This window comes from Ursus americanus, chromosome 2 (assembly GCF_024610735.1).
Source record: "Ursus americanus isolate L20-20 chromosome 2, mUrsAme1.1.p, whole genome shotgun sequence".
In the NCBI taxonomy this organism is placed as follows: domain Eukaryota; kingdom Metazoa; phylum Chordata; class Mammalia; order Carnivora; family Ursidae; genus Ursus; species Ursus americanus.
The window spans coordinates 104,446,395-104,469,643 of record NC_142128.1 but is presented as its reverse complement, the minus strand read 5'-3'; the positions used below and the strand labels follow the sequence as shown (position 1 = coordinate 104,469,643).

The 23,249-nt window shown below is 41.7% G+C and overlaps 2 protein-coding genes across 18 annotated transcripts in view; one reads left to right on the top strand and one right to left on the bottom strand.

Annotated features, from left to right (window-relative positions):
• CEP170 (centrosomal protein 170) overlaps positions 1–4,628 on the bottom strand; it is a 119,820-nt gene extending 115,192 nt beyond the window's left edge. For 6 of the 12 annotated variants that reach the window (XM_045796029.2, XM_045796011.2, XM_045796021.2 and 3 more), the window contains exon 1: positions 3,864–4,627. The gene's annotated coding sequence lies outside the window, so the exon portion shown is untranslated. Of the gene's footprint in view, positions 1–3,407; positions 3,614–3,863 lie in introns of those variants that run through there. The other 6 variants (XM_045795983.2, XM_045796003.2, XM_045796039.2 and 3 more) reach the window with 3 other exon arrangements.
• A 211-nt stretch (positions 4,629–4,839) lies between these two features.
• Positions 4,840–23,249, top strand: part of SDCCAG8 (SHH signaling and ciliogenesis regulator SDCCAG8) — a 226,102-nt gene continuing 207,692 nt past the window's right edge. For 3 of the 6 annotated variants that reach the window (XM_045796100.2, XM_045796075.2, XM_045796085.2), the window contains exons 1-4: positions 4,840–5,049; positions 17,632–17,784; positions 18,486–18,571; positions 21,756–21,869. In XM_045796100.2, coding sequence (XP_045652056.2) covers positions 4,854–5,049; positions 17,632–17,784; positions 18,486–18,571; positions 21,756–21,869 — 549 coding nt within the window. In that variant the 5' untranslated portion in view covers positions 4,840–4,853. Of the gene's footprint in view, positions 5,119–17,631; positions 17,785–18,485; positions 18,572–21,755; positions 21,870–23,249 lie in introns of all 6 variants that reach the window. The other 3 variants (XM_045796111.2, XM_045796119.2, XM_045796092.2) reach the window with 2 other exon arrangements.

The window sequence follows — 23,249 nt, the reverse complement described above, 5'->3', positions numbered from 1 at the left end:
ATTTAATTAAAATCTTCCTATTATATTTTCCAAAAGCTAAATGAGACATCCTATGCCTCTGTTCATGGAAGTGTTGTTCTTGGAGAAGTTGGCCTCAGTAAGATCTCAAGGATATGAGTAGTAGAAGGCACAGTGTACCAGATGACTCTAAAGTCTCCTCTAATGCTAAAATTTTGTGAATCAGGAAAAAGTACAGTTTGCTTTTTTAATTTACCAACAAGGATGAGTGGAAAGAATTTGGGCTTTTGTCAAAAAGACAAAGGTTCAGTTACAGGCTCTACCACTAAGAAATGTGTGACACAGAGGGAAAATTATTTACTAACTCTAGTCTTCAAATATTCTCAAATTTAAATGTGAATTTATATCTTATATACAAGACTGTTGCATGAATCACACACACGCGCGCACACACACACACACACAAACACACACGCTGCTTGACACATAGGTTTCAATATGTGGTAGATATCAGTCATTTATTCAATAAATATCATGCCCCAAAGGGCAATATGTTCTATATTACTTATTGTTTATTGATATACTCTGCTATGCCTCATATTGTTTCTCAAACCTAAGCAAAGCATACTTGAGATTCTTTTCCACTTCCATGTTTTGTACAATCCTTATCTGTACATTAAGTTTTTCTTTAATCTTGCTTTTGGTCATTTCCTTTCTACCTCTGTTTGACATAAAAGAGTGATTTACCTTCAGTATATACTGCCATGTTATTCATTTTGGCCAAAAAAAAGTATAATATAGATGTACTGTTGCATAATCATTCAACTAAACTAGACTATATGTCTAGCTTAATCAACTCTACTACCAGACAGATGTCTTCTTATTCTTTTGTTTTGCCCACACTAGCTAACTCATTGCTGGACACTTCCCTCAAAAAATATTTAAGTAAATAAGTTAAATCCCATTTCACCAAAGGTAGTTAATTACTGGAAATGGTTATTAACAAAAGTTTATGAAATAAAGATGGTCTGAGGTTTCTCCCCTTAAGAAGAAATTCATTTTTTACCGAAATACAGCAACACTCAACGTTCTCCTCCATATTATCTATTCACCAAGGATTTTGCAGATGGTACCTAATTGCTCTTTTGTTATACTTCCATAATAATTTGCAACTGTACAGATATTTTAGTTGGCAATTTAGTACACTGCTGTCTGTTAGATATTTATTAGATTAGGACACTGCTTAAAACCCCAATGTTCATGACAGAGAACAAAATCAATCATTATAAATTAAAATACTAAAAATTATTTTACGGGAGTATAATTTTGTTGAATAAAAAATGTTAACAAGTTTAAACATAGGCAGTATTCAGTACTAGATGAGTGATATCTGATCACTATCAAATGCAACAATAAAACTAGTTTTTTCTTCAGTGATAAAAGGAAACAAACTGATACTGGGATTAAATAAATTAAGCATAGAATTTTTAAAAACACTTTGATATTTGCATTAATGGGCATAACGTATGATAATTTTACAGCATAAATTTCATTAATGCTAAGGTAGAAAACATGCAAATGGTTATTTCCAAAGTAATTGAGAACAATGAAATTTACCAATAAAATACATTTAAAGTTTGATTTAATGTAATTCCACATGCTGAATTTAACTAGATTATTTTTAAGTAAGCTAAAACTTAAAAGGGCATATTAATAAATTCTTTTTTAAAAAGTCTACTAAAATGCATTGCAGAATTAAAGGGTAAGATTATAAAGCAAAAAAAGCACTCTGTCAAAAGCAACTCAATGAAAAAACATAAATTTAATTCTGAGAAAAAGTTCAACAGATTTTTTTCCCAAAAGGTAAGTTGCAAATAATATAATTCATTAATTGAAGAAAAATGAGAAAAATGAACTTCACAGGTTCTTGTTACACGGCAATTTTATTTTTAAGAGCTTACAGAGTTCATCGTACTATAAAATACTACTGAATATCAGGGAGTAATATTAAGATACAGTTACTAATTAGTAGGGAAAAACTTCCAACAGTTTTGGTTTTTTTAAATGAAAAGCCCATGTTAGGGCGTCTTTCCTTATATTGTAAGTTAATTTATAAAACTAAAGCTCTTCAGTAGAATTATTTTTGCATCACAAGGAAAAGGACTAGATTAATACAACTAGGATATCAATGAACTTGACTGTTAAAGACAACTCAAGGAGCATGTAGAGAAGCTTTCCATAAATTTTCACAGGGTAGGGGGACTAAGGGACAAAACCCAAACAGCCCACTGCAGGAACAGATCTTGGTTTTATTCAGCTCTGCCTTTCCTTAGCAGTGACACTTGGAGAGACAATTCAGTTAACTTTCCAAGTTTTAGTGTCTTCCTGTGTCCCTGTCAAGTGCACTAAGATTCTTGAGTTTTAAAAGACCCAAATCCTACCATATCTACAAAGTCAGGAAGGACGAAGAACAGCCCTGGTTTTACTTTTTAAAAAATAATGTTAGAAAAACACAAAATTATTTGTACCTTGCAATGTAGTATTTTCAGACCTGAATTACTAAATTTCTGAAGCTTATCCAGCTAGGATTGTATCCGTGAAGATCTAGATACAGTATTCACAATGTAACTCTCTCCTCCCCATTATCCCTCCACCTGCTCCTCCCCATCCTGCTTCTTTCCTTCTTCCGCTTGTTTTAACGCCAGCAAACCGTTGTAAGCTTTGAAAGCTTAAGATGAAATCATTTTAAAAGATGCATTTTGAATCAACAATCATCTGCCCCACCACACGTCCCCCAAATGAGTGAATTTTCATTAAGAGAATGAAAGTATGAATAAACAAAATCAGAAACCGAAAGGTACCGGTCCTGTTTTTTGTTTTGACTGCTCAAAAAGCAAAACAGAAAGATGTAGCCTCATCTATTCCCTTAGGAACATGAATGCGTTACCCACCCAATGAAAAAACAATTCTGCTGGTTCATTTCCCTGCTACACAACAGCCTCGTCGTCGGGCCCTTTCTAAGTCCAGTCTTCATCGCTATCTAGTAATTTCATATTGATCACCTTGACAATGCTTGCACAGGCACCGTCCCTGTCTTCCAGGGGCGTACATTCTTCAAATAAATCCCTAAAGCCCTACTAAACACTACTCTCCCCCCCAATAGCCTCCCCCCCGAGATTCCATAACTTAGGACACAAATCCCACGTCTTCCCGCCCTGTGTCAGGCATAAAACGAAGGGAAGCATACCAAAACCCCACATTTGAATCTTAGGACAATGAAGCCGACAGGAAGCCACTCTCTCCTCCCCCGGGTTTACTACGGAGCCAGAGCCTGCGCGGGTGCAGTCGCCTGGTAGGGTGCGTGACACAACGTCTTCCACGTCCTCCAACCGCGTCCAGAGGGCGCCTGGCCTGACCTCCCCCAAACCGCCCCATATCCCCAAACCAACCTCACAAAAAGGCCCGGCACTGTTAGCTGCTCCGATCGGGGAAAAATCCCTTCCCCAGCGGCAGCGCAGCCATTCCCTCCAATGCTCCGCCCGCACGCCAAGCAAGCTGCTACGGCGCAAGCGGGAGGGCTGCACAAAGCCGACAGAGGGCTGAAAATGATTCAAGACATTCTCGGGAAGAGGCGGCGGCCGCGGGCCCGGAGGGACGGCGGGTGGGGCTGGGGACAGGGTGGGGGAGGGGAGGGGCGGCCCCCACGGCCCCGGGTCGGGTGCGGGGTGTGGGGGGTGAGGTGGCGGCGCCGCTCAGGGCAGCGGGGAAGCGTCCCCTCTGCCGCCCGGCCCAGCACCCCCGGCCGCCCCGGGACGCACCCCGAGCCCCTGCTGCAAACCCCGGAGGATGAGGGGAAGCAGCGGCGGCGGCAGCGCCTAACCCGAGCAGCTGAGCGCATCACTTACCCCTGACTGCTGAGAGAGGGACCGGACGGGGGAGGCGGGGCGCGTCGCGTCCCGTGAGTCTCTCGCACGCCGTCCTCCCTCCACCCCGTCGTCGTCGTCGCCGCTGTCGTCGTCGTTGCTGCCGCTACGGTCGAGCTCTCGACCCTGAGCTCCGCCGGGCAATAACGTTATTCCACACACGCCCAGCACATAGCGGTAACGGCAAAGAGCGGCCGCCCAGTGCGCAGGCGCCTGAGGAAAGGGCGAGGAACCCGGCCCTATCCCCTCCGCCGGCCCAGTCCCAACGATCTCTTACTGCGCAGGCGCCAAACGCAGACAATGAAAAGGGGCTGTGCAGAGGGTCTCACCCAAAGGCTGCTCCAACTGCCTAGTGCGCAGGCGTGCTCCAAAGACAAGCTTGAACAATGAGGAGGACTCTGGCTTTAGCCGGGACCGCAACTAAAACTGACTACAGTTCCCAGAGGGCAGTGCGCCAACTCCAAGCGGAGGTCTGGTTGCCGGGCATGCTAGGATTTGTAGTGTCGGGTGCCTTCACGCGCGAGGCTGGTTGGAAGATTTAAAGCTTCTTTTTCTTGATAATTCATTTGGCCGTTTTGGCAAATGTCGCGGCTGAAGGGTGGAGAGCTTATTTGTGTCCTTGAGAAGAATCAAGGACCAACCGCAAACTAGCAAACTTAGAAGCGTCAAGGCCTTCAGTGAGCTCTTTCTGTCGGTTGGGTGGTCCTAACAGCAGGATGGGATAAAGGCAGGACTAAACCAGCCTGGGCTACAGAAAAAGGGCGGAGCCTCCAAGCAGTCTGTTGGCAACCGGATCTGGCCGCTGAACCGCCGCAGCTTTTGGAGCGATGTCCTCTGGGAATTGTAGTACAGTTGGAGGCCTTTTAGGAGTCCTGTGACTGCAGGCCCGCAGCCTAGGGACTACAACTCCCGAAGTCCACCGCGAGGGCCACTGGGTGGGAAGGGCCCCCCGCGAGCTCCGTCCGGGGTTCCATGCTCCCCAATGACAGCAGCGGCAGGAAGCAGGCGGGCACTTTTCCGGCGCCAAGGTCTCCTGTTGCCCGAGGGGCGACACTGGACACTTCCCCACGTGACTCCCATCTGTGGGCCCCGGGTCTATGCATGGCGAAGTCCCCGGAGAACTCTACCCTGGAGGAGATTCTGGGGCAGTATCAACGGAGTCTCCGGGGTGAGTTGGCGCCGAACCTCTGCGCCCGAGCCCCTGGGTACCAGGGCCTAGTGGGCGGGAGCTGACCAGGTGCGTTTCCTAACACCTTGGCTTGGCCCCAGCCAGGACGCAGAGAAAGAAGATGGATGGTGCTGTGATCCTTGAGCAAAGATGAAATAGTTTGTGTTTGTTTTTACGGTTAAGCAGTGTTGTTTCCCTTGTTTCCCATAGTGACCTGAACTAACTCCTTGAGCTTGACTTAGTCATCTTACTCCCCCAAGGCCAGCAGAAACTGGGTGGCTCCAGTCCACTCTAGCCCTCTTCCCATACTTTGCTCTTTAGTCCAGTAAATTCCTGATTCACGATTTTGCACATTCAGATAGTGGTGTCGTGGGCTGAATGTGATTTATCGGACCAGGAAAAAGAAAATAGTAGTTATTTTAATCACAACAGCTTCCAGTTAGTGGTGTAGGCTATTTACATACATCAAATCATTTAAAACTTACAGCAACCTTATGAATATCCCTCTTTTACACATGGAGAAATCAAGGTGCAAAGAGGTTTAGTTAGGTGAAGTCCACACAGCTGGTTAGTGGCAGAGCCTGCATTAAATTCAGTCAGGACTGACTGCCTTAAAAGCCTATTTTTTTCTTTATTAATCATGTCACAGTTACTTTTACTGAAACCTTATTTGGTTAATTCAGAGTTTCTTAGTATGGTTCCCTATGAGTGAGACTTTATAGAAGTGATGTTTGTACTTAGAGATAGCTCTGCCATGTTGGACATCATATATACTATCTGGAAACCTCAGCACTGTTATCTTAAAGAGGAAGTTATGGTATTGTCTACAGGGTTATTGTGAGGAGCAAATGAAATAATCCATGTAAAGCAGTGATTTTCAGACTTTTTTTTTTTTTTTACTATGACCCATTGGTAAGATATACATTTTATATGGGACATGTATAAAATAAAATTTCATTGGAGAATATTCTGCTAAATGTAATAAATACACTCTATTCTTTTGCATTTTCTTAACCCTCTAGATCATGACCAACTTTTTTTTTTTTTTTAAGATTTTGTTATCTATTTGAGAGAGACAGAGTACATAAGCAGGGGCAGAGGGAGAAGCAGACTCCCCAGCTGAGCAGGTAACCAACACGGTACTCAATCCCAGGACCCTGGGATCATGACCTGAGCCAAAGGCAGACACTTAACCTACTGAGCCACCCAGGCACCCATGACCAACAGTTTTAAATTTAGAGTATTTAGAACAATGAGTCATTTAAAAATTAAAATTAAAAATGTCCTGCCTACTATAAGGCATGCTAGGTGCTGGGGATACAATAAAGAAGTAGACAGAGTCCCTGTCCCCACGGAGCCTCTGGATTAGTGGGGGAGAAAGACAATAAACAAAATAATTACAGATTACTGTGATAGAGAATAAGGGTAAAGATCAGTGCTTGGCATGTAAGAAACACTTGTTAAATGTCAGCTGCTATTTATAATTGGTACTTCCAGGAAAGTGAAGATTTTTTAAGGAGATTAGAAAGTTTATGTTCTAGTGACTCTAGATTTTGTAAGCGTTATTATGTATTGTTTCCATCTGTCAACAGTGTCATAAACTGTCAACATTCTCAATACTCAAACTGCAAGAGTAAAATAAGTGGTCTTGATGAATACTTTCATCAGCCTGCTGATGTTTCAAGAGCTGTTAGATACAGAAGTAACCACTTCTGACTTTTCATTTGAAAGCAAGATGTGCACTATGCACAATGATAATGAGTGATTTTTCAAGGCTGGTAAAATTTTGTTTTCCGTTATAAGTTTCTGCTAATACTTCGCCTCCTTTTACCTTATTGTGAACCTTTATGTAAGCAGCAGGGGCCTAATATTTGGCTTTTTAGTGCAATAAGGTGGTTAATTTCAAATGAGTGCTGCTTTCAGTAATTATATAGAGTGGAAAGTTTTCATTCAAAGATGATACATTTTGAAATAAATTTTAAGTTTAGTGTGATAACAATATAAGACAGTAAAAACATAATCAAAAGCAAACATGAAGCAGAGAAAAAAGTTAAAGGTTTTTTTGTTTTGTTTTGTTTTGTTTTTAAGTGATGGCTCTAACAATGAATTAGGAAATGGGACCTGACATTTTTTGTGGGTTTTCAGGACTTATTTTATTACTTATTTAGTAGCATTTTAACTTTTATGTTTATTTAGTTTATATAACCGCTTATGGAAGGAAACAGCTAATCCTGAGTTAAAGCACAATCGGAAGTTCTTTGCTTCAGACATATAAATTAGCCCTTTTGAATGGGATAATTCCCTCTGAAGTCAAAATTTGTGTTTCTGAATAAACAAAGTATGGTGGCATTATTTTACATGTGGAACTTCAGTATTTTAAGTGTTTGTGCCTAATGACTTGAGAATTGTGTTACTATACAATCAGATAAAACGTAATTTGAAGTTCTTTTGTTTTAGTTTGTTTTGGTTTTGTTGCTTTGTTTGGTTTTGTCTATCCACCGTTACTTCCTCAAAACGTTTTGCCTAGTTGGTGCTTAAAGAAAGGCTAAAAAGTATTCTCGGTCTTTCCTAACATGTTATTCCTCTGGTTCCTAACTCACTGTACTTGTAATTATTATTAATATCCCTTCATTTATATTCAACCAGGAAGTAGCCATATAAAAATGCAAAATGCTTTCACAGTTTCCTATGCTAATTCCTCATTTTTATAACTTTTCCTCATTACTTTAAATGTAATTTTAGGTACTAATATAGTATAGTAGAATTTGAAGGTTTTTTTTTTCAGATTTTATTTTATTTGTCAAAGGGAGAGAGAGAGCACAAGCAGGAGGAGCATCAAGGAGCAAGGATTCTGATGTGGGACTCGATTCTGGGACCCTGGGATCAGGACCTGAGCTGAAGGCAGACACTTAACTGACTGAGCCACCCAGGTGCCCCAAAATTTTGAAGTTCTGATTTGAAAGGCAAAGTCAAAGCTGCTTTCTTTTTATTTTTAAAGATTTATTTATTTGAGAGGTTGGGGAGGAGCAGAGGGAGAGAGAGAATCTCAAGCCAACTCTGTGCTGAGTACCAAGTTAACAAGGGGCTTGATCTCACCACCCTGAGATCACAACCTGAGCTGAAACCAAGAGTTGGAGGCTTACCAACTGCACCACCCAGGCGCTGTGCTTGCTTTCTTTTAAGACCTGAGTGGAATTCTTGTCTCTCCTTGACTCGTGATCCTAGAGCAACCATGGAAAGAGGGAGCCCACTGGCACACTTCACACTCCCTTCTTATCCTTTCCTGCCTTCTGCTTTCTAGATGTATTCACTCTTTATCCCCTCTAAGGGTATCTCTTGCTTTGGATTGTTTGTGCCCTCAGTGTAAGAAATTAGAGAGATTTGGTGACTCTCCTTCAAAGTAAGTATTCTCACAGAAAAATGAGAAGGCTTCATTGCCCCACAGATCTGTAACATTATTGCTTCACAGTAGGTGATCTGAAAGATTCCAATGTGGGGAAAACAGGCACCTTGGGAATCACGGAGTTGAATCTAGAAGTGGAAGTGACTTGGAAGGTCTCCTGGCAGGATGGTTAGGTGTTCATTCCCTTTGTAGTGAATGTAGGCAACTAGCATTCAAGACCCACAGAATGATTAAGAACGGTATTTGGGAACTGCGGAGAGTAGCAAATACCCCTCCTCTCATTTAGATCCAACACAGCATTGTACAAAGGCCACGAGGTATAAAATGAACTAGTATGTAGCCAAGAAAGGGTCAGAAAAACCAATGTAACAAGGAATTCAGGCTGTTTTAAGTTCTGCGCTCTGAGTGTAGGAATATGATAATAGAAAGGAGAGAATTTGTTAGAAAAGCAGTGTCCCAGGGGTGCTTGGGTGGCTCAGTTGTTAAGTGTCTGCCTTTGGCTCAGGGCGTGATCCCAGGGTCCTGGGATCGAGCCCTGCATTGGGTTCTCTGCTCTGCTGGGAGCCTGCTTCTTCCTCCCCCACTCCCCCTGCTTGTGTTCCCTCTCTCGCTGGCTGTCTCTCTCTCTGTCAAATAAATAAATAGAATCTTAAAAAAAAAAAAAAGCAGTGTCCCATTCCTTTTTTTTTTTTTAAGATTTTATTTATTTATTTGACAGAGAGACAGCAAGAGAGGGAACACAAGCAGGGGGAGTGGGAGAGGGAGAAGCAGACTTCCTGCCGAGCAGGGAGCGAGATGTGGGGCTTGATCCCAGGGTCCTGGGATCATGACCTGAGCCGAAGGCAGACGCTTAACATGCTTAATGACTAAGCCCCCCAGGCGCCCCAGCAGTGTCCCATTCTTAATAACAGAATCATGTCGAGTTTATTGCTGCAGTGTTAGCTATAGGTAGAGTTGTATCAACAGCACTGTGTATGTGACTCACCCGTCCATCTAGTTCCTAACCACCTTTGGCTGGGGGTGCATAACGAAATATGGAACACATGTAGACTGTGACAAGAATATATCATTATTTTCCATATGCATTCTGTATGCTAGTTCCTCTTTTTCTTTCAACATTTTGGTATTCTGGGCTCTAGACTGAATTCACATAAGAGTATGGTGGACTCAGAGAGAAGGATATGGAACTAGGAGGCAGGTCACTAAAATCTTTCGTAGCTTTAGTGATAACCATCGGTGTCACCTTAGGCAAGTCAGTAAACTGTTCTTCAATTCTTGTTTCCGTGTCTCTAAAAGGAAAAGTTTGGAAGAGGTGACAGAGTTACGTCTTTAGGACCCAAGCAGGTGGCAAAATCTGTGATGGAGTCTATGGAAGAAACTAGGGAATGGTAGGGCTTATGGCCAAACTGGGCAGTTTATGCTTTCTCTAAAAATATTCCCATTTCTGGGGTGCCTGGGTGGCTCAGTCAGCTAAGTGTCCAACTCTTGGTTTCAGCTCAGGTCATGATCTCAGGGGTGTGAGATGGAGCCCTGCTTGGGCTCCACGCTCAGCTCAGAGTCTGCTGGAGATCCTCTGTCTCTCTCTCCCTGTGCCCCTCCCCCCCACTTACACACACATTCTCTCTCTCTCTCTCTCTCAAATAAACAAAATACGTCTTTAAAAAATAAAATAAAAACTTTTCGATTTCTTTCTTTTTCTTCTCCCTTCCTCCCACACTTGGTTAGCAAAATGCCCCTGAGAGCCTGGTTTCCCCTGCAGGCATTTCTCTCAGACCCCTGGATCCCTAGTATCCCTTTCACCAACGCTGATGGTAATGATAAAAGTTACATTTCTATCATATAAAAATGAGAGGAAGGAGTGGAACTAGGTCCATAGAAAGACAGAGCTTGAATATGGGAAGAAAATATATAATTTGGGGGGTGATTGTTTCTTTGTAAATTGACCTAGTTTGAGAAAACTGAAGATAATATTGATATATTTTACCTATATATGATTGACACATCTCCCCAGATTCTGCAAAGTGTTTTTTTTTCTCCCCGCTTCCAGGGAAGGGCTCACATCTGTAGAAGAACTGTATTAATCTTACTTGCCAATAGTTTAGTCACCGAGTTAGCCAGTGCTGACATCATCTGGACCTTTCATAAACTTAAGAAAACATGTGTGCAATTTAAGTAAAGTTCTTTTGCTCAGTTTTCCTCATCAAACTTGTAGTTCTTCTTTTTGTTTTTGCTTTTCTTGAGTGTTTTCTGAATGTTTTTATATTCTTTGCCACCTACACCATATATGCATAAACACGCGTGTGTGTGCACACATACTCCACAGGTAGTGTTTACTTATTTGTGTGTTTTACTATCAGCCTCATTGTGACCAAGACAGGCAACAATGTAATCAAGCCCCTGGAAGCACTTGGGGTCATGAAATGAGAAAATTATTTTGGTATTTCAGTGCAGACTGAAACAGCTCTCTTCTTCTCAAAATTAAAGAAATGGAATGGCTTGGCTATTCATAAAGAAGGATGGTAACGCAAATGAAATTTGTATACACCTGAGTGTATTTTTTTGCTGATAAAATGTGGATGGCATATATTCATTTTTTTTTTGTTTTATCCGCTCTTAATGGCTTTTCTTAGTAATTTTAACTGTTACGACCATTTCTTTTACCAGAATAACAAAAGGTAGTAGATTCCCATTTTTCCTTCCCCACTACTGATGAGGCAAAATAGGCAAAGGACCGGACTTAGCAGCCAGAAGAGAAAAGCCAGTAAAAACTCATTTTACAAGTAAACAGTCATCCCTGGAATAATTTAGAACCAAAACAATGGTGCAGTGTTATGAAATTGTAAGGGTATTTTCTCATGTTCTTGGGCAGAAAAAGGGATTAAGTTAATCCCAAGCTATTGAGATACTGAGAATAATTATATTTTCTCTTGGGATGTTTACACATGTATGCGCTGATCACTTTCCCAGTGTGTGCCTAGGGTTTCCACCTTTTCACTTAGTGATTCTCCTCTCAGGGTCAAAAGGTAGAGAAAGTAGCTTGAAATGGGCTTGTGCACTTGGCCAAAGCAGCTTGTTGCGTGGGGGTGGGCGGGTGGGGGATATTCTTCATCAAGACCCACTAGAATATCTCCAGGGATCATCACCTAAGGTGGCTCTGAGCGATGGCTTTGAAGTGTAACTATTGCTTCATGTGTTAGGCCTTGAAACAGTACGAAGCTAAATATGATTTCAAGTTCTTGATCCCAGCAGCTAGAACACTTTCTCCTAACACCTGGGTCAGAAGTGCCCAGTCTTGGCAGTGATGGTTGTGGCTTGTGCTCTGTCCACCGCCACGACTGTGGCTGACTAGCTCACTGTCCTGCCCATTTTTCATTAAGAGGTGGCTGTAGTTACAATGTAGTAATGTGGAAAGTCTTTCCTCAGTTCTGAACATTGTCAATAATGCCGCAATAAACATCGGGGAGCATCTACCCCTTCAAATCTGTATTATTATTATTATTATTATTATTATTATTATTTTTTTTTTTTGTATGCCCTGGGTAAATACCGAGTAGCACAATTGCTGTAATTAAAGGTAGAGAACAAATTGAGGGTTGATGGAGGGAGGTGGGTGGGAGATGGGCTAGATAGGTGATGGGTATTAAGGAGGGTGCTTGTCATGATGAGCACTGGGTGTTGTATGTAAGTGATGAATCGCTGAATTGTACTCCTGAAACCAGTATTGCACTGTATGTTATCTAACTAGAAATTAAATAAAAATTTGAAAAAAAAACCAAAACCCAAATCTGAACCCTAGCTATGCTGTTTTATTGATCTAAATCACTGGTTCTCAACCAGGGGTGATTTTTTCACCCAGGGGACATTTGGTAATTTACAGAGACATTTTCAGTTGTCACAACTGGTGGTGGTTGGGGGGTGGTGGTTTCTATTGGCATCCAGTGGGTAGAAGACAGGGAGGCCACTGAACACACACAATGCAGCTCCTTACAGTAAAGAACTATCGGATGCAAACGTCAGTAGTGCTGGGTTGAGAAACCGTGACCTGGAAGTAGCAAGGCCTTGCTCATCGCCTTTGTCCTACAATAATCGTACTTGCGAGTAATTACGGTTAAGGATACTGATTGTCCTGGCTGGTGATTTTACCTATGTTCTGCCAGTCTGGCTAGGATTACTTCTTTATCAGCCCAAAACATACCAGGTGTATCCTTCATAAGGTATATAGCTGATCTCCTTGATTTGCCAACATCTACACATCCTCAATGACTTTCAGGCCACTGCTTTCTTAAGACCTTGACATTCTTATTCAGATTATCTTTCACTCCTGCGCCAACCACTTCAGCACATTTTTCGGCTGTTAGGGTCTTTTCTTTTATGATAGATTTTTCTTTTAGATTTTTTCGTTTCTGCACGTTACTTTTAATCCCGTTCGCTGTTATAATTGTCATTTCCAAGGCTGGCTTTGTCTGACTTTGGATTAGGCTGTTTTTATCTTGGTTGTCCTAGATGTCAGTCCCCTAGTAAATAGCGACAGCAATCTTCTGAACTATCTGAGGCCCAGTCAAGTGTGGACAGACACATGCATCTCTTATCTCGCTGTGGTTTCATTTTTCTGCTTGTCTGCCCTGCTCTCGGCTTGTTTTAAGAACTGCGGTGCATGTCGTATCTCAGCCTAGGGAGGTATGGCTCATTGCATGGTTTCTCAGAGACAGCTGGGCGCTGCCTGGGGAGTGGTTCCACCACCCCGTCACCGGGGTAATTCTTGTTCACATCTCCCTGTGCAGATGGAGAATGTAGACATGAATAATTCACGGTCTGTATATAAGTGATGATCCTTCCTAGACTGGGACATAGTTGTCTTTTGTTCAAAAACACCTTGGTGAAGAGAGGCCTGATGGTGAGCTGGGAGAGAGAATGGTGGGGAACTGGACTACAACAATGATTAAGACAGACTGAAATTGGGGGCGCCTGGGTGGCACAGCAGTTAAGCGTCTGCCTTCAGCTCAAGGTGTGATCCCCGCATTGTGGGATCAGGCCCCACATCAGGCTCCTCTGCTAGGAGCCTGCTTCTTCCTCTCCCACTCCCCCTGCTTGTGTTCCCTCTCTCACTGGCTGTTTCTCTCTCTGTCAGATAAATAAATAAAATCTTTAAAAAAAAAAAAAAAAGACAGACTGAAATTGGCCAGCAGTCAGCAGCTCACTCACTTTTGGTGCTCATAGTACTGATTGGTGTTCAGATAGCGGACCTCCAGAAATATTATTTACTTACCTTATGTTCACGTGATGCTTTGGGACTCAGAGGTCCTATTTGGGTTTGTATTGATAATTAAGTTTATTTTCAGGCCGTGGTTGGTGCTGGAGAGAAGAAATCAGGATGCAGTGTGAAATACTCTTACTGTCCTCTCTGGAGAGAAGGGGAAATGAGTATTCTTTCTGTCTCTTGGTTATGGACGGATAAAGTTTGCCCATTCGCAATGGGATAGGAAATGATAACTAGAACCTCCTGTGTAATCCGGTTTGTAGCAGATAACGGCATGTAGGGTGTAGTGTTCTTTGTAAGGACTATAAAGCCTTCAGTTGCAGTTGTTCGGGCTGAAGAGCAATAGGGTTTCATCTGTTTGAACCATCTAAGCATTATTATTCCTCAGGATTAACTCTGTCTGTTACAGTGTATAATTATGTTGCTATGTGTATACTTGAAGAGCATTTAGAGTGTTTTGTAATATACTATTGAAATGACTTAAAAATATCACTTACCTTCTTAGTTTTAGGACACAGTTCTTGCAAATTCCTTCTCTTCCTCTCTGATCCTAGCAACTGAAGTCAGTGATTGCAAAAATACCTCTATCTTGGATATCACTTTTCCTTGGAATAGTTGATTTCAATATCTCACTATTTCACATAATAACTGTTTTCATAGTGTAATTTTAACATGTAATCTTTGAATGTCATAAATTCTACAAGAGTAAAGAAGAATATTGGGAAATGGGTTAAATGGGCTCATGAAACTCTGCCGTCATTGTAATCTGATAAAAGAACTCTACGTATAGAGATTTTCAGCTGAATTTTTTTCCAGATTTCCTTTCTTTTTCCTAATATAGCTTATTAGCTTTTAGTCAAATTAGGTGTAAATAAATAATTATCCTTTATCTTAGAAGTGAAATCATTTCATAGCTCCACAGAGCACATTTTTAATGTTAGTTAAACCCTCTGTTTCCTTTCTAATGGATGTACTAAAGATAAGTGCTTTATTCATAGATTATGGTGTAAATCTAAAGCTCTGTGAACCAAATTGCTTATCGTGTAGCATGTTGATTTTCCTTTTCCATTAACAAATCTCTTTAGAAAATACTAAGTTGTTGGAAAACTGCTACTTCTTATTTTGCTAAAACCAGGAATGTGTCTTATCCGGGTTTTTCTCAAACTCATGATGAGTAAAAAGAAAAAAAAAAAAAAAACAAACACCAAACCATCCCAAAAAACAAAACTCATGATGAGTAAGAGGAGGCCAGGCTTGGTTAGTATTCAGCTCCAAGTGCCTGTCAGAGACAGGTCTGTGTGGAAATAGGATTGGTGTGTAGAGAGAAATGTAGTGATAAATTCAGTGAGTCTCTAGTGTAGTTAGTAATAAAATTTCACTGTTGAACCCTGACCTGAAAGACCTGCTTTCTTTAGTTTATCAAGAAATAAAATGAGTTGCTCTAAGTGAACAACCTATGTCAGATATTTTATAACTTAGATTATATATTTTTTCCTACTGAGTTACAGTTACTTTTTCTGTTCTAAACTTTGAAATTAATGAGTTTGGAGAAAATCTGTTTCTCAAGGTCCTGTAGAATATATGTTTGTAAATATGTTTTCATCCATGACTGGTAATGAAAAGATAGATGTTTGGTAACTCTCTTAGAGTTCCCATATAGGTAGCAAAGATGAGGAGCTTTTCTCCCGAGGACACAAGAAGAAGTAGACCTAAGTTGTCAAGGAAGAGCAAGAATGTCATTGGCCATCATTGTTACCAGTTGCTCCTTCTTAGGGAAAGTACTATCTCCTCCCCTCCAATATCTTAAGTATTGTTTCAATGGAGTCCATTTGAAATAGATTAGAGGGCACCTGGGTGGCTCAGTTGCTTAAGTGTCTACATTCAGCTCAGGTCATGATCTCAGGGTCCTGGGATCAAGACCTGCATCAGGCTCCCCGCTCAGTGAGGAGCCTGCTTCTCTCTCTCCCTCTGGTGCTCCCCCTGCTTGTGCTCTCTCTCTCTCTCTAATAAATATATAAAGACTTTAAAAAAATAAAAGTGTAAAAATTTTAAAAAATAGATAATAGATATAGATGAATTTGCGTGGGAATTCATCTTTTTCTAACATACATTTCCATCTTAGATATATGTAGATGCTTGGTAAATCAATGAGTGGATTAAAAAATAACTTTCAAATATAGATGTCAAAATTTGAACAGGGTGACTGAAATCTGGGTCCCAGTTCTACCGTGCAAGGAACAGTTTTTGTTATAGTTAATGTTTTCTAAGTAGGAACCAGTGAATTCAGTCCTAAGAGATTAGCAGAAACAACAAGTTTAAATGGAAAAAATAAATGGACCTTAATTAATGAAATTACTAATCGATTGCCTGGTTCTCCGGTTGTTAGGCATGTAAAAATATCCATAAAGTAGGATAGAATTCTCAGAAATGCCTTCGCTAGGGTGATTAGTATAGTTCTGTTTTTAATGTAAGGCTTGGATCCTTTGCTGAAAACCTTTTTGGGTATTTCACTGGATAATTATTTCAGTTCTCTATTACTGCATAAGAAACCACTGTAAAGCCTGGTGGCTGACAGCAACAACTGAAGGCATTTGGGTTGATGGGACCCAGCTGGACAGTTCTTCCTGTCTCTTTCATGCCTTTGCAGTGAGATGGCCTCCGGTGCTGGAGTCATCTGGAGGCTGCACTGGGCTGTCAGCAGGGTTGGGCCTCTCTTACCCATGTGGTCTCAGGGCCTCTCCTTTCCACATGGCCCCTTGGCAATCTCTCCAGCAGGGTAGGCAGGCTTCCTACTTAGTGGCTTAGGAATGATAAAAACAAGCCTTCCAGGAGGGAGGAAGCAGAAGCCACCAGACATTTAGAAAATGAAGCCCAGGGGCGCCTGGGTGGCTCAGTCAGTTAAGCTCCTTACTCTTGGTTTTGGCTCAGGTCATGATCTCACATGGTCATGGGATTGGGATTGAGCCAGGAGTGGGCTCCATACTAAGCAGGGAGTCTGCTTGTCCCTCCCCCTCCACCCCTCCCCTGCAGTCCCTCCCCTACTACCCCTTTCACGTGTGCACAGGGGTGCTTGTGAGTGCACACTTCTGAGTACCCTTTTGTGTGCGCGCTCTCTCTCTCAAATAAATAAATAAATCTAAAAAAAAAAAAAAAATGAAGCCTGGTCTGGCATGGTGTAACTCCTGCATTCTGTTGGTGAGTGCAAGTTACCCTTAGTTTCAACTTGGGAGGGGACAAGGGTAGAGGCCGGGTTTTTTGGGGGCACTATTCTAGAGATGAACTGCTATAGTATAATATACTGTAAGATACTTCGTTTTAGGCTGTAGTGTTAAGTATGTGCTAGTGAGTTTAAGCTTCAATTCTTAGTGGGTCCACTAGCCAAGAATTTCTACAGATGTGTAGTCAGCCAGCAGGACATAGGAAGGACGACACTGCAGAGGCAAGCACTGTAAGCACTTCATTCAGCTCTTCCGATCTGGATCAAAAGGAGGCCAGACAGTAGGCTGTCTCTCAGTTCAGGAGGGGCATCTGGCTCACAGGGGCAAATAGACTTCCCTGGGCGGGAACTTGGCGTGTGGGAGTCCCTCTTGCTAGTTCTGCCCACCACCCCGGTATCTCAAGGAGGGGAAGGGGAGCCCTTTCTGGGGTGGGATTGGTGTTTGGGGGGTGGGGGAGGAGCTATCCTATTCTATCCTCCTTGGCAGTAGGGCTATATAGGGTGAATATCCACCACTGACGTGTCAGGGACGTTAGGGATCATCAGGTCTCACCTCTGACCCACGAACTGCATCCCTGTCTTCCTCAGCACCGTCCTCAGCTTGTTTCCATAAAGTATGAGACACAATGGGTTCTCCTTTAGAAACTGCCTTTTGGAGTAAGTGTACACGTGGCCGCCCAGACTGTCATCATGTTGTTGTTGCAGAGCGCGTGAACAGAAGCATTCACCAGCTGCAGTGTGCCCTGAGGGAAGGTGATGTCGCTGTTGGGGAAGAGGCGCCGGGTCCCACATGTAGTAGCGGTGTAGAAAATGAGGACCCTGGGATGGCCTGGCACGAACTGCAACACAGCCATGCCGGTGAGTGCGAGTGGGTGTCAGTCCTAGTCTGAACGACACACAGTGAATATTTCAGCTCCATACAGTAAGGACTACAGGCCGTCCCAGCTCTGCAGGTGGCGTTTTCTTCCTGAAACACAGATCAGCTGATATAATTCCCTTGCTGAATATTTTTCCTTTGACTTCATGGTGCCTATAGGCTGATGTCCAAAATCCTTTCTATGTCAGAGCAATGTTTTCTCAACATGGCTCCAAGCTACCTCTCCAGCCTCGTATTTCTATCCTCCTCCACACTATCCATCTCTCAAGCCCTGTTCTAGTCATAGCAGCCTCCTCGCCCGGCTTCTGTGCTTATGCCATCCCTTGTAACTGGGATTTTTCTCACCCTTTTCTGCTTGGTAATCTTCTGTTCATCCTCTCTAAAAGCAGGCATGATTAGGTGTGTCCTCCTCTTATAACACTGTGACTAGCCATAGAGCTACATGGAAACTTACTACATAGTTTTGTATCTGTCAGTGGATCTCTCTTGCTCCGTAGACTCTTAGCTTTTAAGTGGTAGAGGTTTTCTCATGTCTGCCTTTGGACCCCCAGCCCATTGCACAGTTGTTGATGCATAAAACATGTTTACACTGTGTTTGTTAGATGGATGGAAGCGTGGATGGGTGGTGATAAGCCGCGGATCCACGGGAAGGCTAATGAAACCCATTGTGTTTGCTCTGCAGTTAATCAGCTCAAAGCTTTGTTGCACCAGCAGGCAACTAAGGAAAGTGAGGTGTCTCCATCAAGAAGACGAAATGTGTCCCCTCTGGTGCGTATCAACATTTGCAACCTGACAAGAGCATTGTCTTTCTATGTTTTTGGGTTTTTTTGAAGATTTTATTTATTTATTTATTTATTTATTTATTTATTTATTTATTTATTTAGAGAGAAAAAGCATGAATGGAGGGAGGGGGAAAGGGAGAAGGAGAGAGAATCTCAAGCAGACCCCACGCTCAGTGTGGAGCCCAACATGGGACCTGATCTCATGACACTGAGATGGTGACCTGAGCTGAAATCAAGAGTCGGACGCTTAACCGACTGAGCCACCCAGGTGCCCTCTAAGTGTGTTTCAGCTCTACAGTGTTGTTTTAGTAGTGTATGTTCTCGACAAATTCTGAGCAGGACATTCTAATAGCATAAAGCATTAAAAGAAATTATCTCCCCTCTGATTATTTTGGCTGAAGAAGAGAGACTTCCATGGCAGAGGGAATCCTGAGTTTTAAATTTATCGTTCGCTTGAAAAATGTAAGTGAGGAAACAGTTTGGAGAATTTACTTTGCAACTGTTAGCAAATATTAAAAAAAGGAACAATCTATGGGAAGGAATAGCTCTTTCTTTTTTATGGGGTCATATCGATATCCCATCTTTTTTTGAATTTACTTAATTATATTTCTAGCTGTCCTTTGTAATATTTATTTTGAATGTCAAAGCCAAAGTATATAATCTTATTCTGCATTTTAAAATACGTGGTTATAAAATTGCAAAATGTGAGAAGCTATACTTTATTTTTTTCTGAAGTTGTTTTTTACTGCTATTGCTTTGACAGAGTGAACTATTCCTGAATGAAGCAATGTGGTATGCTAATGCCTGAGACAGATGTGAGGGAGGGATAGGTATGAGGGAAGGATTTGGCCAGGTTTAAATGGTCAAAATAACGGTCTAGGCCTTAGGTCTATCTGGGCCTATTACTTACTGTCTAGAAGGGTATTATGCCTCACAGTGTTTCTGTAATAATAAGGTAAGAACATATACTTAAAATTCTTTAGAGACCTATGCAGTCTGACACAAATCTAACGTGTCGAAGTAGCAATAAGTACCTTGCATTTTCAGTGTGTGTGACAGTTGGATACCAGGGCTGCACGGTAGAAACTGTGGAGACGTGTCGCTTTACTCACAGCTGCAATGTTGTAACCATACCCCCGTATTAACACTTCACTCCAGCCTGACGCATATCATCATGCTTACTTCCCACTTTAGAGACGTGTACTGCAGGCCCCTATTCAATATTTATGGCTATCAGTTATAATTTTAATACAGCATTTCACCATTCAGTAAATGTATTCCTGTGGAGACCTGGTTTACAGAATGCTCTTAAGCACACAGTGGGTAGAGCTCTTTCAGGTCTAGTAGACGAAGTTGCTCTGTCTGTTGAATGCTCAGGCATACGCATTAGCATTTTAAAGGTACAACGGAGTGATATTACAGAGCTGGTTGAATCCGGGTAGCAGGAGAAGCCTCATGAAGAGTGTCATCAGTTCAGTATATGCAGCATACACTTCACACATCCCCGTGTCTGTTTATACGCAGCTACGTGGGAGGGTGCAACGTAGACTCTGGCTGTATTAGCCCACGTGGAATGATTACAAGCCAGAGTGATAATAAGCAGTGCTGGAAGGTTTAGAAGCACTTCAGATGCACTTTCCTCTTCTTTTCTTTTTTAAGATTTTATCTGTTTGCGAGCGAGCGAGAATGTGAGTGGGGGAGGGGGGAAGATGCAGAGGGGGATGGAGAGGGAGTGGGGAAAGAATCTGAAGCAGACTCTGCACTCAGCACCGAGCCCGACTTGGGGCTCGATCTCACAACCCTGAGATTATGACCTGAGCCGAAACCAAGAGTGGGATGCCCAGCCGACTGAGCCACCCAGGCGCCCCTTAGATGCACTTTCATAGCCAGCATGACATATCAGAAACACATGGCTCTCTTGACATGAAACTGACGCACTGTTGAGATGGAAAATATATCCACACATTATGACTTATGTTTGTGAAATGTGGCTATCCAGACTATAAGAAACCCTTACATATATAGGTGATTTCATTTTCCACACAGTATTAGCTTGTGTTTTTAAAATTTTTTACATAGACTATCCTACATGTACCCACAGTAATATTTAATTCTTATTTGCCTATGTTCTGGACCCATTTCTATTAATATAAAATTATTATAATTAATTGCTTTCTAGTCACCAGAGATAATCCATTTAATTAAAGTTACTTTGGTTTTTAAATTTCTTTAATATGCCAAAAAGCAAAATTCTACTTATTTATTCTGCCACGAGAGCTGGTCCTTCGTTGTTAGGAATTTCTAGCAGACTGAGAAACAATGATCAGGTGTCTCATCTCCAGCTTTCTCTGGGTTCATTTCACTGGTTGACACTCATTCTCCCTTCCCGATTTCCTCTTCTCCTTAAAAAATATCATGGAATGATAAATGATTCTAGAAGCCACGTTGTAATCATTTGAGGAGAGAGTAGGGTATACATTAAAGTCAATGCAGGAATGCTGCAGAGGGATGGAGAATGAACACGTCTTCTGCGGTCTGTTTGCTGGACTCCTGGTGCAGGGTAGCTGTCGGTTTCCCGAGGGTCCTGCTTTAGCACTCTAGGTGTGGCGGCTCCATACTCCAGACCAGCATAGCCTCAAATTGCCTTGAGTACTAGGGTCAAAAATCAGAAACCACACTTTTTTAACGTACTCCTTTGTAGATAGAATTTTACCTTGTGGAGACACCTGGCAGCAAACCCTTGTCTAAAGAATCCCTTCAGCAGGCAGCTGGTCTGCCGTTTTAGCTAGCAGTGCTCTCACCTGGCAGTTTCTTGAAGAGAATTGTCTGTTTATCTCCGCATTGCTGAATGGGGTGTCACATTTCCAGATGGCTCTGGTAGGCAGTTCTTCCCAAGCCAATGAGACTACACCAGCATTTTTCCATTTGCCACATACTTTTTATAACAACTTTCACTTTCCATCTTAAAAAAAAAAAAAAGATATTCATATCCCTGAATCTTATCTGTTTGTGGAATTTACAGGATAGAGAAAGAAATGCTATTGGTCACAATGTGATCTACCCCATGTTTGTATGACATCAGTACTAAATTGAGGGTGGAGTGGTATTACCTGCTTCTTTGCTAAATCCAAACATGCTTAATTTGTGTTTGTTTTCATTTTTTGCCTTAGAGGTCATCAGAGTATGAGGAAGCCAATATGCCTACTGTATACAATCTTGTTCCTATCATCAATGACCAGTCTCAGTACATTCATCATTTAGAGGCAGAAGTCAAGTTCTGCAAGGTAAGCTTCTCATTCAAAATTCAAACGCTACTAAATTAAAGTTTCTATTAATGATACCTTATATGAAAATTTGCTATTATTAGTCTTCACGTGTATTGCCCTACATTGACAGTTGTTATGTTTACATGTTTGAAAAGACTGGTATGTTACAGGGGCTTCCCCAGCCGGGGAATGATACTCCTGACCTTGCCATTTCTGATTGCTTCACTTCCCAGTGGCCCATAACTGTGTCTAACATTTTGATAATGTGCTCTCATGTTTCGGGTTTGTGCTTTCCACCCCACGTTCTTTAGCACAGCTGATGGGAAATGCTTTGGGGTGGTAATACCAGTCAGTCTCCCACACTCGTCAACCCGCGGTTCTAAACTGCTGACTCGATCTCCCCTATTGTCAGCCTGAAGGTTCCTACCTTAGAGTCGAATGAGAATGGCTCGTGGGGGTACTGATAACAATGATCAAGAAACCAGATGTGTCCCCTACGGCTTGTAATGCCAGATGTTCAACTATATGCAGTTTGGTAAAGTCATTAATGCCATCGGAGCCTTTATGCCTTTCCAAACTACGTGTTGTAGTTTTTCTTCCTTTTTTATTCAATATTAATATATCATATTTTTTACATTTTGGTTCCTTTTCCAAGGTGCAGGATTTCGGAAACCTTTAGACATTTCATTGTCCTGACTTTCCAAGAAATTCCCCATCTTAGCATGTTGCTGTGTCTTCATTCTTGGAGAATATAATCATTATTGCACAAGTATTCTTGGATTACCAAAAAGGCTGAAATAATATCCTAGGACTCATTCCCTTAACAAGCTCCTGTTAATCTCTAAGATGCTATGGGTAAAGCTTAAAAGACATTGTATGGGAGTTTTACCTCTACCCTCTTAGGATTTTTGGCTGTGAATCATAATTAAATTAAGGTAAAACAGATTAACAGGATGAAAATATATACATTTATTTGTTTTTTTATTATCGAAGTATAATCAACATACAATATTAATTTTAGGCGTACAACATATTGATTGAACAATCCCATATATTACTCAGTGCTCACCACGGTAACTGTAGTTACCATCTGTCAGAGTACAATGTCATTACAATGTTATTGACTGTAGTACCTGTCTGTACTTTTCATCTCTGTGATTCATTTCTTTTATAACTGAAAGTTTGTACCTCTTAATCCCCTTTATCTGTTTCACCCATATCCCTACCCACCTCCCCTCCGACAACCACCAGTTCTCTATATTTGAGTCTTTGTTTGTTCTTTCATTTTGTTTTTAGATTCCACATAAAAGTGAAATCATATGGTATTTGTCTTCCTCTGTCTGATTTATTTCACTTAGAATGATACCCTCTAGGTCCATCCATATTGTCACAAATGCA